This window comes from Prionailurus bengalensis, chromosome C2 (assembly GCF_016509475.1).
Source record: "Prionailurus bengalensis isolate Pbe53 chromosome C2, Fcat_Pben_1.1_paternal_pri, whole genome shotgun sequence".
NCBI lineage: Eukaryota > Metazoa > Chordata > Mammalia > Carnivora > Felidae > Prionailurus > Prionailurus bengalensis.
The window spans coordinates 142,923,174-142,937,433 of record NC_057350.1 but is presented as its reverse complement, the minus strand read 5'-3'; the positions used below and the strand labels follow the sequence as shown (position 1 = coordinate 142,937,433).

Here is a 14,260-nt window from a genome sequence, read left to right as displayed (position 1 = left end):
GCACACTATACTTTCGACTTACGCTTTTCAGTTCGGTGAATTTTAGCACGACATTCGTTGTCCCAGGGAGCCAAAACACAATCTTTCTTTCTTTCTTTTTTTTTTTTTTAATTTTTTTTCACGTTTATTTACTTTTGAGACAGAGCATGAACGGGGGAGGGTCAGAGAGAGGGAGACACAGAATCTGAAACAGGCTCCAGGCTCTGAGCTGTCAGCACAGAGCCGGACGCGGGGCTCAAACTCACGGACCGCGAGATCACGACCTGAGCCAAGCCAGCCGCTCAACCGACTGAGCCACCCAGGCGCCCCAAAACACAGTCTTTCTCGACAACCTAGGGGAAAGGCAGCCCGCGTTTTCAGAGCTCGACAAAACCCACCAGGTAAATCCCCTCAAATTCAACGAGTGGCTGCCCAGCCTTCTTGGGCTTTCACTCTGTGAAAAAGCTGTGCCATAACAGCACTCTGAACAGCGGAACCAAGTTTCTCAAAGTTGCCTGCGCTGGTCCGGGTTTTGTTTTTGTTGGGGTTTTTCCTAAAAAGAGTCAGAATCCAAAATTACGACAAGAGGTTGGGGAATTAGCTGACTAAGAGCTGATGAAAACAGCGTGTACCGTGCGGATTGTGAAAGAGTTTAATGTGTAGGGCCTGAAATCTGCTGGGGAAGACAGACGCTGGATCATTTCTTTTCCCAGGACATAACAGGAGCAGGTAAGCTGGGTTACAACATACCGCATTCAGATTTCTGGACAGGACATGACTTAACATTTTTTTTTTTAAATAAAGGAGTGCCTTCTAACTTCCAAATGGTCGTTAGGAAAGGGTTTATTTACGTATTGCCAAACCAGTGGACAGAGTGAACTGGTGTTCTGCCACAGATGTCCCAAATCTCAGGACAAGGCGAAGCGGGGTCAGCTAGCAACCAACAATAAAAGTGACCACTGGACGCGCAAATGTTTCACTTTTCACCCAGCTGCCAACTGGCTGCTGTGTGAACTTGCCTGACCACCTTATCCGAGCTACTGGAGGAAAGGACACGCCTTTAAAGCAACCAACACAATGCCAGAGGTAGAGAGATGTTCCTAGGTCTTCCGTGGATTCCCCCTAACTAGCCTCACTCAGTAAAATGATACATGTTTTTTCAAAGGACTTGAAAAGAAGGGAAACCTCACATAATTTCTTTCAGGGGCTGAGTGACATTTATGTGTTTGTTCAACCGAGATCTTTAAGCACCCACTATATGTCACACTGTGTGTGAGCTACTGTGCAGGCAAGCTAGGGCCCCTATCCACTTTGTGTCACAGACAATAAGGCATTCAGGGCGGTAGACTGCATGCAAACCTGACTCCATTTCTCCTTACCCTGTATTCCTGCCTCTAATAATGTGACTTTCCAGCTTCTTGCCTTAGAAAGTTGAGTTTACATTGGGCACCTGGGTGCCTCAGTGGGTTAAGTGTCTGACTTCAGCTCAGGTCATGATCTCCCAGTCCATGAGTTGGAGCCCCAAGTTGGGCTCTGTGCTGACGGCTCAGAGCCTGAAGCCTGCTTTGGATTCTGTCTCTCTCTCTCTCTCTCTGCCCCCCCCCCCCCCCACTCATGCTCTCTGTCTCTCAAAAATGAGTAAATGCTAAAAAGAAAGAAAGCTGAGTTTATGTTCCTACCAGCTGAGCATCACTGGCCTTAAGACTTCCTTTGACCAACAGAATGTGTCACAAGTGACAGCATGTCACATCTGAGCCTAGGCCTCTGGAGACCTTGAGTGTCCTTCCAGAATCCTGCCTGTGCAAATAAGCCAGTACTAGCCCTACAGGCATGAGAGACCACATGGGGGAAAGACCAAAGTTCCCAGCCAACAGGAGCCTTCGGCAACCCCCAGAAGAACAGCCAACTGGCGAACCTGCAGCTGACCAGGAACGCACAGTGGAGCATAGCTGGGAGCAGATGAACCACCCAGAGGAACCTGGCCTGCAGGGCTGACCCACAGAACCATGAGCCAAATAAAAGCTTGTTGTTTTAAGCCATTCATTCAGCTATAGGATGGTTTGTTACATGACAGGGCCTACCCAGTACAAACAGAAATAATAACTAACTCTGACAAGCCAAATACAAAATGCCACCGAGCACCCGATGGAAGCACCTGTAATATTATTCCATGTTTATAATTACAACGTATCATCCAATGTAGACATATGAAGAACGGATCTGACCAACCATCCTAGAGAACATAAAGAAGCTGTATATCGGGGGAAGGGCCAGCTCGAGACAGCCATAGTTCCTTTGAAAAATGGCCTGTGGATGAGTTGGATTTGCCTATGAAGTCATTCTTTGTTTCTTTTCTCTCTCTCTCTCTCTCAAAAAAAAAAAAAAAATAAGCTCTTTCATTCAATTAAGACTGTTGGACTCCATAGCGATTGTCTAACTTGATTCAAAGCAGCCATATCCTCTCTGACACATGTTCAGCCTCCCCTACTCGATAGGCTGGAATTTTAAATCCAGCTCTCCTGAATTTATGACACACACACAGTAGCAAGTCCCTACAGGCTGAAAATCAAACTGTAATTCAAAGGCCACAGGGCTGAGGAAACAGCCAGAAGATAAATCCCAATTTCTAACCTTGGATTCTCAGCAAGTTGATTTAGTGGACTGTCAGTCATATTTAAAAATAAAATAAAACTACAAAGACAGCAGACGGCATGTTCTAAAGAGAAACGGGGTGATGCTTTTCTGGACTCCTTCAAAAAGCTCTTGTTACCTGAAAAGACCTGTTATGTTATTTTAAGGGCCCTAGAACACTTGGCCCCAGTCAGTCATTTGCAGGAGTTTCTGAATTTTCAACTCATGAGACAGAAGGAAGGAATGAAACCATCAAATAAACACAGCGCGCCACACTGGGGGTGACATTGCCCAGGGCAAGGCAGCCTGTTTCTGGAGCCGAGCAGGTCACGCCCCCACCCCGAGCACGTGGAGAGCGAGCGCACACTGGGCGCAGAGGCCTGTGGGTACTCACCTTGCAGCCCTCGCAGGCGCTGACCCCATAGTGGTACCCGGATGATTTGTCCTGGCAGACGAAGCAGGGTTTGTACACACGAGGGGGAGGAAGCGGAGACGGAGGGCTGGGGACCAGTTCCTCGGAGCTCGTGCTTTGCGTTTCAATCGCTGTGGTGCGGAGGGGGTGGGGGGGGAAGAAAAAAAGATAATCTGTCAGTTCATTTCTTTCTCACCAGTGAAATCCCCGGCCGCGGCCCCAAGTTCAGCAACAACCCGAGCAAGGATAGGCCCACAAGAACACCTGTCACCGTGGGCACAGCAGTGGGACAGGGACACGGAGCTGTGCGGTTCACAGGGAGAGCCCACAGGCGTCTCTCATTTGCAGCGCAGCACAGCACTGTGCGGGAGAGGATTTTATCACCAGGCCATCCTCCAGAGGACCAGGAACTCAGAGCCGCGCAGTGACTTGTCTCGGATCAACGGCGCGGCACGAGAGTCAAGACCCAAAGTCAGATTTTCACACTGCAGACCCGAAGCTCTTTCTTTCAGCTCTTCTGCTGCCCCTCGCTTCCAATTCACGGGGAGTCTCTGCAATGACTTGTTTGACCCTGTTGCTCACTTAATTAATCAAAAGTAAATTTCCTAAGACAAACGAAGAAAATGCCAGAAGCAGCTACTGGGCGAGCATATGGGGAGGGCCTGCAGGGTGCAGCCTTAAGGAATCTTCATTAATCACAATATGGGTGGGGTGCCCCGGTGGCTTAGTCGGGTTGGGGGTCCCACTCGGGCTCGGGTCATGATCTCACCGTCTGTGAGTTCGGGCCCTACATGGGGCTCTGGGCTGACAGCTCAGAGTCTGGAGCCTGCTTCTGATTTTGTGTCTCCCTCTCTCTCTGCCCCTCCCCTGCCCACGTTCTGTCTCTTAAAAATAAATAAAGATTAAAAAAAAAAAAAAAACCATTGGTAAGACCTTTGCTACTCCAAGACTAGTCCTTGGACCAGCAGCATCAGCATCACCTTCTAGTCAGCATCACCATCTACTAAGCTCATCAGCATCTTATTAGAAAACATACCATCAGTCCCCAGCTCAAGCCTACGGAAGCAGAATCTGCATTTTAACAAAACCCTCAGATTGCGGAACATGCAATTTATGTTTGAGAAGCAGTGGGTTATCCTAATGATAGGAGAGTCATACAGCTCTTTATTCTAGATTTTAAAATACACGGGGTGCTTGGCTGGCTCAGTCCTTAAGCATCTGACTTCAGTTCAGGTCATGATCTCACAGTCTGTGATTTCAAGCCCCGTATCGGGTGAGCGCGAGTCCCGCTTCAGGTGAGCGTGAGGCCTGCTTTGGGTAAGAACACAAGCCCCACTTTGGGTCAAACACGAGCCCCGGGTGAACCCCACTTCTCTCTCTCTCTTCCTCTCTCTGCCCCTCATTCACTTGTGCTCTCTCTCAAAAACAAACAAACAAAAAACCACAATTCCCCATCTCATTTTCTAACCACCCAAATTCCATGGTTAATAGGAATTCATAGAATTTAAGATCCGAGGGTTCTCCCATCCCTTGTCTCCAGATGCATGTTCAAAGCCAAAGCAAGACCTGGCTCATTTCCTATCACAGGCAAAAGTGCTCATGAAGTATGGTGGGAATGAGGAAGGGAGTGACTCACCCAAAGTCATCGAATAATGTTCCAGAATCTTCCAATCTCCAAATTACTTGAGAATATACAGTAGATTCCCCAGAGAGTAAGATTTCCAGTTGTTCCACTACTCACAATCTTCCAGACGAGATATTCTACCAACGTTATTGTCTTACAGCTAAGCCTTCAGGAAGTTGGGGCAACTCTACCCCTTCACACACTGAGAATCCACCCTCGTATCTTATAATCCTGCTACCACGCCACCATCATCTCTCACCTTAGCTACTCAAGGGTCTCGCTGTCCCTACGCTTCTACCCGAGGATCCCTTCCTCAAATGCGCAGTCAGATAACTGTTCAAAAAGTTAAAATCAATCCCTCTCCCTTACTTGTCGAAAACCCTCCAAGAGTCACCAGTTAGATCAAAGCCAATCTCATTACTGTGTTCCACAAGGCTCTTCACGATACAGCCCCTTAGCAACAACATCACTGAACTCAATCATTCTCATTTATCGATTTCTAAACACCTGCCTTCTATTCCATCTCTTGACGAGGCCAAGCTCTCCGACCAACTTAAGGCTACTGCCCTTAAACCATTTCCCCTATTTGGAGAGCTCTTTGAGCAAATGTCACCTCCTCAGAGATGGCTTTTCTACAGAAAGCCCCTTCCCACTCCTGATCGCTACATCCCATCATTTTATTTTCTGTAAAACTCTAACTAGTACTCAAATTTAGAAAGTTTGTGTACAACTTTATATTCTCTCTCTGCCTCCTTCCAACTATGGGTTTCATGACGCCAACCTACCTACGTGCAGCATTTACAGCTGTGTTCCAGGCCTAGCGGTCCTGGCACACAGTAGGTAGGCAATCGATAAATATTTGTTGAATTAATACATGAACTTGTCCCCTTTTCTTTTTTTCTTTATTCTAAGCACTAAGAGCCCCTCTACGTTGTTAGGTAACCCGATTACAAATCAAATAGCTTTTATATACTCATTTGCTTCTTCAAAAAAAATTAATTATCCTTTTGGAGTAGAATCAACTATAATTATAGTATTTTCATAATTCAGAAGTTTCTTGGAATGAATTCATTAGAGTAACACAGGTCTAGTAGATAAATCTATATCACAGTCTCTACCGGTTAGAAGCAAGGTATCTGGGACAAAGACGGCTCTTACTCTGGGCAGCTTGGCATTATTGTGACAAGTGTTCTGCAGAAAGGCTGGCATCTGAGATGTCACTAGAGCTTATCAGATCAGCTCTCAAGCTGTAAATGCAAAAGCAGGCCTCACACTAAGCTAATCAGCTTCACTGAAAGCAAATGAGAAATAATGACATCAACAAGAAAACAGTACTTGTTCAAAATACAGAATAATATACTGCTCTGTGTTAACAATCTAAGAAAACAAACATGCAGAGCATCTCCCCCAAACCATCTCCTTAGAGAAAGGTGCTGTCATCATCTTAGCATATATCCTTCCAGACCACTTTTCTATGCATATAAATGATTTTGGTTCGTTTGCTTGTTTACTAAAGTGGACTTCTGCTGTACATTCTGTTTGGGACTCTAACTTACTGTGTCATGGGGTTTATTTCCTCGTCCATAAATATTTTTCCTGCAAAACATTCCATTATGATGAACCTCTTTGTAGCTAATCTCAGCACATGCCTGTGGCAGATCAATTCTCAGAAGTGGAATTACCAGCTCAAAAGGTATGGTTGTTTCAAAATATTTTGTTAGTTTTTAATTCACGTTGACAAACTGACTTCAAGAAAGGCTGTGTCACTCCTAATACATCAACGTGAGCGAGTCCTTCCCTAAATGCCTCCCCAAACTCCCAGATTTTATTTGTATGGCTTCACCTCCACCCGACTGCTTCAACAACGCTGACAGAGCTGTGTCGTCACCACCGTGATCAAGCCTGCACTGTGCTCTCCTCAGAAGCAATGTGTGGTGTGTGTATTTGTGTGTGTTTCCACGTCCTACTCGCTCGTGTAGAACAGCTAATCTGGCTTGTCTAGGAAAGTTGTAAATAGAATTCTGTTAGGGCTGGATTCAGCTGTCAGAGTTATGCCCTGAATTTCAAAAGTGGGTGGTAATTTCCATAAATATGTCACTTTAAATACATGTCCTAAAGGGAATCCAGCATTTCACCCTCCCAAAGAGAGGAAAGAGAAGTTGGGCAATTTAATACCCAAAAAACTCAGGGCAAAGCACACTTTTGAAAAGGGGAGAGACCTCACCAACCCCAAAACATTTCACAAAGTTTGGTAAAAGTCTTCTTCTACAGATCAGAATCACTTATAATAAATGAATGAATTCAGCACGTTTTTCCTGAACAGTTGCCGTGAAAGGAAATGTTCCATTGCAAGCAATCAATAGTGATGGCTCTACACTTTTATTAAGGCTCTGGTGATTTCACCAGTAATGTCCCTTAGCCTTGATGGTTCGGCCTAATGGAAAGTAAACCAACAATGAGAATACGATACAGCGGTTCTCAAAGCTAGCTGTACATCAGAACTACCTAGGGTGCTTTTAAACATTCTAATGTCCAGATTGCATCCCAAAACTAACATGCCAGAACGTCTGGGAACGGGAGCTAGGTATCAGTGTTTAACAAAGAAATCCTGGGGCACAGGGATAGCTCAGTTAAGCTTCTGACCGTGGCTCAGGTCATGATCTGACCAGGTTTGGGAGTTCAAGTCTCCCATTGGGCTATTTTAAGCAGAACCCACTTGGGATCTTCTGTCCCCGTCCCCCCCCCCCGCCCCTCCTCCACTCGTTTTCTCTTTCTCTCTCTCACAAAATAAATAAACTTTAAAAAAAAATCCCAGGTGAGTCCAAATTGTGGCGGTTCTAGTACAATGACAAAGAGAGCTAACAGCCCTACTGAGCCCAGTGAAATCAAAGAAGACCTCCCAGAGGAGGTGACCAGGCTGTGTTTTGAAGCACGAATTAATTCTTTCTGTCGTGGTTTGTAATTTGTAATTTAAAAATGCCGAAAATGAATCCCACACAAACATAAATAGGAAAGACTCATACATGCCAAGAAATAATCGTCTTCAGAAAAAAAACGGTCCCACCGGTGGCAAAGAATTCAATGTTGGTGCTATAGATATTCAAATACCCCCTCCAAGTTGATAATCTATGGTCCTGTATTTCCTTTGTGTGGCCTATACCACAGAGAACAATGCAAAGCAAAACAGAAAAGCAAATCTCGGTGGTATGGTTGAATGCCAAAGCTAGCCTTAAGCAAACACGTCAAGACAAGTTCTAGAATTACAACCAGGATATGGCATCAATATAAAAGCAGATTTGTGCTTCAACGCAACCTCTAGACTTTTCAGTAAAAATATACTTTGGCAAAGTTTATTAGTGCTCCTCCTCCCCTTTTGTCCTCCCCTCGGACCACCACCAGTAAAGACAGTGGGAGACAAGGGAGGGGGACAGCCCGGGGCTCCTCTCTCGCTAGCCATTGTTGGTATTTAAGAGAGCTACACAGTGCTTGGCCATTGATCTGTTCACTGTCATCCTGCTTAAATCAATAATCTATTAGTCCCTTTAAATTAGAGTTAGATTCATCAAATGCCCTTGAGAGGTCTCAAACATTTTGTTCCTTATTCCAGGCAAGCACAATCAGTCTATGGAATGATAAAATTTTTGCTCGAAAACTCTGCAGGCTCAGCAGACAATGTGTCCTGTATTAGCTCATTCAGCGATCTCGGGCAGGCCAAAAAAGCAGTTTTCAGACTTCCCAGGGGGACAAGAGGCTTGTGTCATTCAATAAAACAACTGCACTCCAGCCATCCTGATGTGATTTCAGTTTGGGGAAGCAGTCTTTGAGGAATAATTTGGATCTGCTTTTTGCCTCCTGCTTTTATTTATTTCCTTGCTTACTTATTGACTTATTCAGTTCTGTCTGGTGACTGCATCCCCAGTAAGCAGCAGCCTCCAACGTGGCATCCGAACCGCTGACCAGATGGGCTGCCTTGCTTCGTCAGGGAATGGCCAAGACAGAAGAACTTCTCCCGCTCGGGCGAGATGGATGCTTGGTTCCGCGGGTCCCTGCCCAGAGCAGAGTCAGCACCAGGGGTGCCCTGGGCTGCACACGTGCCAAAGGAGACAGTGAGGCCAACCAAACCTGCACTGGCAGAAGCTTCTAGCCCGCGTTTGAAACCTTTCCATCCCTGCAACACAGAGATGGCTGTCACTAGGGAAACGAAGCTAGAATCGCCTTTCCTTCTAGAAAAATTCATTACAGGTCTTGTTTGCCTTTAAATTAATGCTCCCCAAAGGGTGGTCCAGATCAGCAACCAGCCACAGAATTCCTGAGGGTAAGGGGGGGGGGGGAGGGAGAGAAGGCACTGGCTTGAAACCAGTGACTTTCCGACTATCTGAGGTTAAGGAGGACCCATTCTAACTCCCCACCCCAGTCCCTCACAGCGTGATAAACTTCACTGAAAACAAATCCCTAGGAAAAGAACGTACAAACAAAACATTAATTTTCAGAAAAAAAAAGGCATCGGAAAGGAGATGCCTAAAACACAAGCTACGACTTAAGGGAAAAAGAAAGATGTACTAGACATAAAATTAGCTCTGCCAAATTGCTGTGAGTTTCTAAGCACTTGCTCTCAGTTCCCGCCCTTGTCTCACCACGGACCGGCAGCGGGCAGTTTAGGAACTGGCACCGGTCCGCAGACAGCGCTTCGAGAAGCCCTACTCTGTGAAGGGCTTCAAATCCAGAGGTCTGCAGACAAAACAAAAACAAACTAGAGGGAATCTCCACAGGCTGAGATGGTGTGAAAGCAGAACGTCAGTGCTCCCAAGCGACACAGCTTGTTTTCAACGCCGCACAACTCTGGGGGGTGAAGTCGTTCCCCAAATAAAAGAACACCGAAGAAAGAATTAATGCTGTTGCCTGTTTAAGAGGCCTTGGCACTTGCGAACTTAACTCACCTGAGAAAACACAGTATAAATGCCCTTGTTGTTACAACACACCTGAGTGTCATTTAAACACACAGAAAGTCTCCAACAATAGCTCCCTTCACGATTCCTAACATGCTTGGCATTTTTCTAAAGGTTAGATTAAGTAGCAGATAACATTTTTAAGAGAGAGCACTGTATACTATTTTTTTTTTTCTTTGTAAGAACTAATTTAGTGCTGCCTAAACCATGTTGACAGATTTCAGGATTTTATGTTGGGCCTGATTAGCGGCAGGCAGGCATCAAACATTATGAAAGCCCTGCCTTTTTACTAGAACCTTCGGTGATTAAGACAGTATTTTAATGCACTCTCTGGGCAGCTGAGCCTTAAAAGAAAAAGGAGTTGTAAAGTAAAAGGCATTTCCTGCATGGCCCCAGGGGAATTTTGAGCCCAGCGCTCCGGGACCCGGTGGGAGGGAATAATTTCAGCTAATTAAGGGAGAATAGCAAAGTGTTGCATTTGGTCAAAACATTCAGTGGGGCTTCATTTTTGTTGGCACCAAAGAGAGCCGGTCTGGATTTTTTCCCCCTTTTTCTGTGGACACACTGCAGGACTGCAAGGCCCACAGCTCACATACATTAGGGAGAAAGTCAAAGGAAACGCCAAAGTTCAACTAAAGTACAAGTAATTAGAACCAGATTCTCCTTTTGCCTGTGTGTGCGCATGCGCGTGCGAGCGCGGGTGTAGACGTTTTATTAAAATGTAATTTACATGGCTCGAAACGCTAGCGTGCGAGAGGGAAAAAAAAAAAAAACCCGTACAAACTGTCGCTCATTTAATTTTCCTGTCGCCTCTTCGTTGGGGCGGGAGGTGGGGGAGGAATTGGGAGGATCAGCTCTTTTAATCACCTTTCAGGAGAAGCGGTTTGTTTCCACACGCACGGGATTTGCAAATCTGTGAATCACATTGTGAAATTAGGTAATTGCCAAACAAGAAAAACTTTGCTTTGAAATGGTCTCGCCTCACTCGGCTGCTGGCTTTGTTGTTATTAAGCAGCTCCAAGATTAGTCCAGGGTTTGGGGCAGGCAAAGGAGGGAGGGGGTGGGGAGAGAAGGAAAACATCAACGCGGGGCTTTGGCAGTCTTGACTCAGTAACCTGCCCGTGACCCTGAAGGAGTGTGTGTTTGCCCGGGTCACCCGGGATCCTGGCCGAGGGCTGGAGCTGGGTTATGAGAATCCCTGCTATTCTGACCACACATGCAACAGGTGCCGAACACAAGCAGGGGACAACAACAGGGGCTGGGGCCTGGGAGGAAGACTTTGATTTCGGAGTCCTTAAAAGCAAGCCATGCTTTTCAAAGTTTGATCCCCGGACCAGCAGTATCACCATCACCTGGGAATTCGTTAAAATGTAGACTCTCAGCGCCACCCCAGATACCCTGCTGCATGGAAACAGGCATCATAACCACCCCCGTCCCACTCCAGATAATTCCTAACCTAAGCACGTTAGTAACATTCGAGACACCATGGCATAAAAATGCCTTGTTACCGCCCTAACCTCACGAGAATCCCAAACATTTTGCTGAGTGCATTTGGCATGGGAACTCTGTCAGCTTCCCCTTTGCCCAGGTCCTTACTAAATACTCCACCTTGTGAAGTACTTAATGCACTGAGAACTTCAGGCTGCGTGTGTGTTTATGCTCACCAGAAGCCAGAAGCCTTCGTTCTCTCCCACGGAATTCTGGCAGTGGCTTTTAGTTGGCAGCGGGTTCAAAGTTGCACAGGAAGAGCCTGAACTAATAGTATCTGCTATTTACTGAGCACTTACTAGGTGCCAGGGGCTGTGCTAGTTGTTTAACGTGTCTTAACTCGTCTAACTCCTCCCCAAAACCACGGGGAGGGGAGGGACCAGGAACTCTGCACTTTAGAATTAGGAATTTAAAAGCACAACACCGCTCTCAGCCTTTGCGAAAGAGACTGAAATGGCTTAATACACATCACTATTATTTCACTAAAACCCACAGCCTTTCTACCTTCTCATTCTCCATCTCCCTCATTTATTTTCTTTGCTAGAAACATCACTGGGTATGGTCTGCTCAGGGCTATTTACTCAAATTTGAGAACTGCGGGATTACGTACCTCCCTTTCTTTTAATTCACGGTTATAATTTTCCAAACACTGATTTGATTCCAGACATGGTTAAATGTGACGAGATAGTTTGGGCTTTAAAAAGAGAGAGAGAGAGAGAGAGGCTCAGAATCCACTAATCACTCCGCATTACAGCTATACCTGCCTGGGCTCACGGCCAGCAGAAATTATTCCTGGGACTGACTTTTACCATGGGAAGTGCTGTCATATTTTCATAAGGGACCATGACACGTTCAACACCTACATTTCATTTTTATAATACGCTTTCTTGCTTCAAGGAACATAGCCGAAAATTATCTCATAGGTTGTTTTGGGTGACGTTTTTAACAGACGATGCTTTCTATCACTATTTTCTAGGACATACTAAGATAGCTTATGACAGGGTTCAAATAAATTCTCCCTTAAAACCACTTAACAGGCCGACACATCTAACTACTTATTAATGATCTGAACTGAGAGACATCAGAAATGGATCTGCATTAACTGAACAAATGCGGGAACCGGTCTCGGGAGTCATGTATAGATGAAGCTAATTGCATCGCAATATTAAGGTCCCCCTGAAGAGTTTATCTCAACACCAAATGATTCAGTTCAATATTCCACTTCTAATCAGGATCCCCATAACTTCTAAAAAAGCAATTATTGCACTAATAAATGACATCCTATTATCTGTTCAAATTTCCTGCACATAAAGTTGATTAAAACTGGGGCATTAAAATACGTACCATCTCAGACACAAAATTCTTTGCGTATGTGCTGTTAATATATGCTAAAAACCACGTCGATACCAGCCTAACAGAAAAGTTATGAGGGGATACTTTTTGGAATACTGTGTTCAAGGAAGAGGGAGATGAAATTATGCTTTGTCACCTGGGGACCCTTGCTATCTTCTCAGGTCTGAGAACGCTAAGTGCGATTACGCCAACGTTTAGCCAAAGCCACCGTTCTCAACAAAATGATGCCCCACTTAGGCTGCAAAGAAGTTTTTTGGTTTGGTTTTGTTTTTCCAGGTGTGCGCTCATTTGAGTGGCCTGAAAATAACTTTGAAACCAATTTAATCCTCACTGTGTGGGTTTTCTTGATTCCTAAAAAGAACTAAAACACCATAAGCCCGCAGAAAACCGTACGTAGGAAGTGTTGGGAAGCGTGTGGGCTTTGCTGCCAGAGGACCCTGGATTTGGATCCCTCTTCTGCCAGTAATTTAACGGCCATGCAGTTTTCCTTACTTCTCTGAGCCCTCGTATCTCTTTCATGAAAACGCAGACCATCCTCAAATTCCTGTGGGCGAAAGGGAGGTAATGTTTGCAACTTGCCTGGCACCCAGTAAGCGCTCAGCAAGTAAGAGCCAACCCCTACATCTCCACCACCCTCCCCCCCACACAACATTTCTTTCCATCTTCTTTAATCGAGGGCAGCGGTTCTCAACCAGCATCGGTTTTGCCCCACAAGAGACATTTTGTCTCCAGACAGTGTGGCTGTCATAACTGGGGGCCGCGACTGACATTTAGTGGGTAGAGGCCAGGGATGCTTCTAAACATGCGACAATGCACAAGCCTGCCCTGCTCCGCTCCCCTACCCCCAATGGATTCTCTGGCCCAATTTATAAATAGTGCTGAGTTTCAAGAGCCCTGATCTAGGGTAAGGATGCTCCCTGTGAGGAGGCTTTAGGATGAAGCAGTGGGGCAGCAGATAAGATGATCTCCCACAGCGCCGGAGAATCGGGCCTGGCATCCCAGCTCACAGAAGGCATAACCCAAGTGCCTAACTCTGCCACATACTAGCAGTCCCTTTAGCTTCCGGAACCTCAGCTTCCCTGATCTGGAAAGTGGACACAGCAAGCATACTTACTACACAGCAGGGTTTCCAATTTGTGAACTCTACACAAAATACAAACACAAAAATAATAGCTAACACTTACTTCTCAGAGTATTTGGGAAAAGATGGGTAAGTCCGATCTTAAGAATGCGACAAACAGAGCCCCTGGGTGGCTCGGCTGGTTGAGCGTCTGACTCCTGATTTAGGCTCAAGTCATGATCTCACGGTTTGTGAGTTCGAGGCCCCCGTTGGGCTCTGCACTGACAGTATGGAGCTGCTTGGGATTCTCTCTCTTCCTCTCTCTCTCGGCCCCTCACCCACTCACACCCACTCACTCACGCTCTCAAAATAAATACTTAAAAAAAAAAGATTGTGACTCATATGGTTACCTGAGAAAATGACAGAAACGTCTCTAGAGTCTAGTCAAATATTAACATTGTGACAATATTAATAGCTAACCTTTGTGCAGCATGTACTATGAGCCAGCCACTGCCATTAGGTTCTAGGCATATTCCATATTTTAACTCATTTGACCCTAGGAGATTGGCAGACTGAGTATTTCATCTTTACAGGCAGGAAACCGGGGGCACTGTGGTTATGTCACTGTTCCAGACCACACAGATGAGAACCCAGGAGCAGCGATTAGAAGGCAAATGGTCTGGGGTTCAGGAGGGGTGTTCAACCCAGGGGTTGGCGGAAGACAGGGACATCCTTATGACCACAGAACTCCTTCGGCAAGAGGCTGG

The 14,260-nt window shown here is 45.8% G+C and overlaps 1 protein-coding gene across 4 annotated transcripts in view; it reads right to left on the bottom strand.

Annotated features, from left to right (window-relative positions):
• RARB (retinoic acid receptor beta) overlaps positions 1 to 14,260 on the bottom strand; it is a 730,168-nt gene that overhangs the window by 141,332 nt on the left and 574,576 nt on the right. For all 4 annotated transcript variants that reach the window (XM_043595539.1, XM_043595540.1, XM_043595541.1 and 1 more), the window contains one exon: positions 3,005 to 3,153. In XM_043595539.1, coding sequence (XP_043451474.1) covers positions 3,005 to 3,153 — 149 coding nt within the window. The remainder of the gene's footprint in view (positions 1 to 3,004; positions 3,154 to 14,260) is intronic.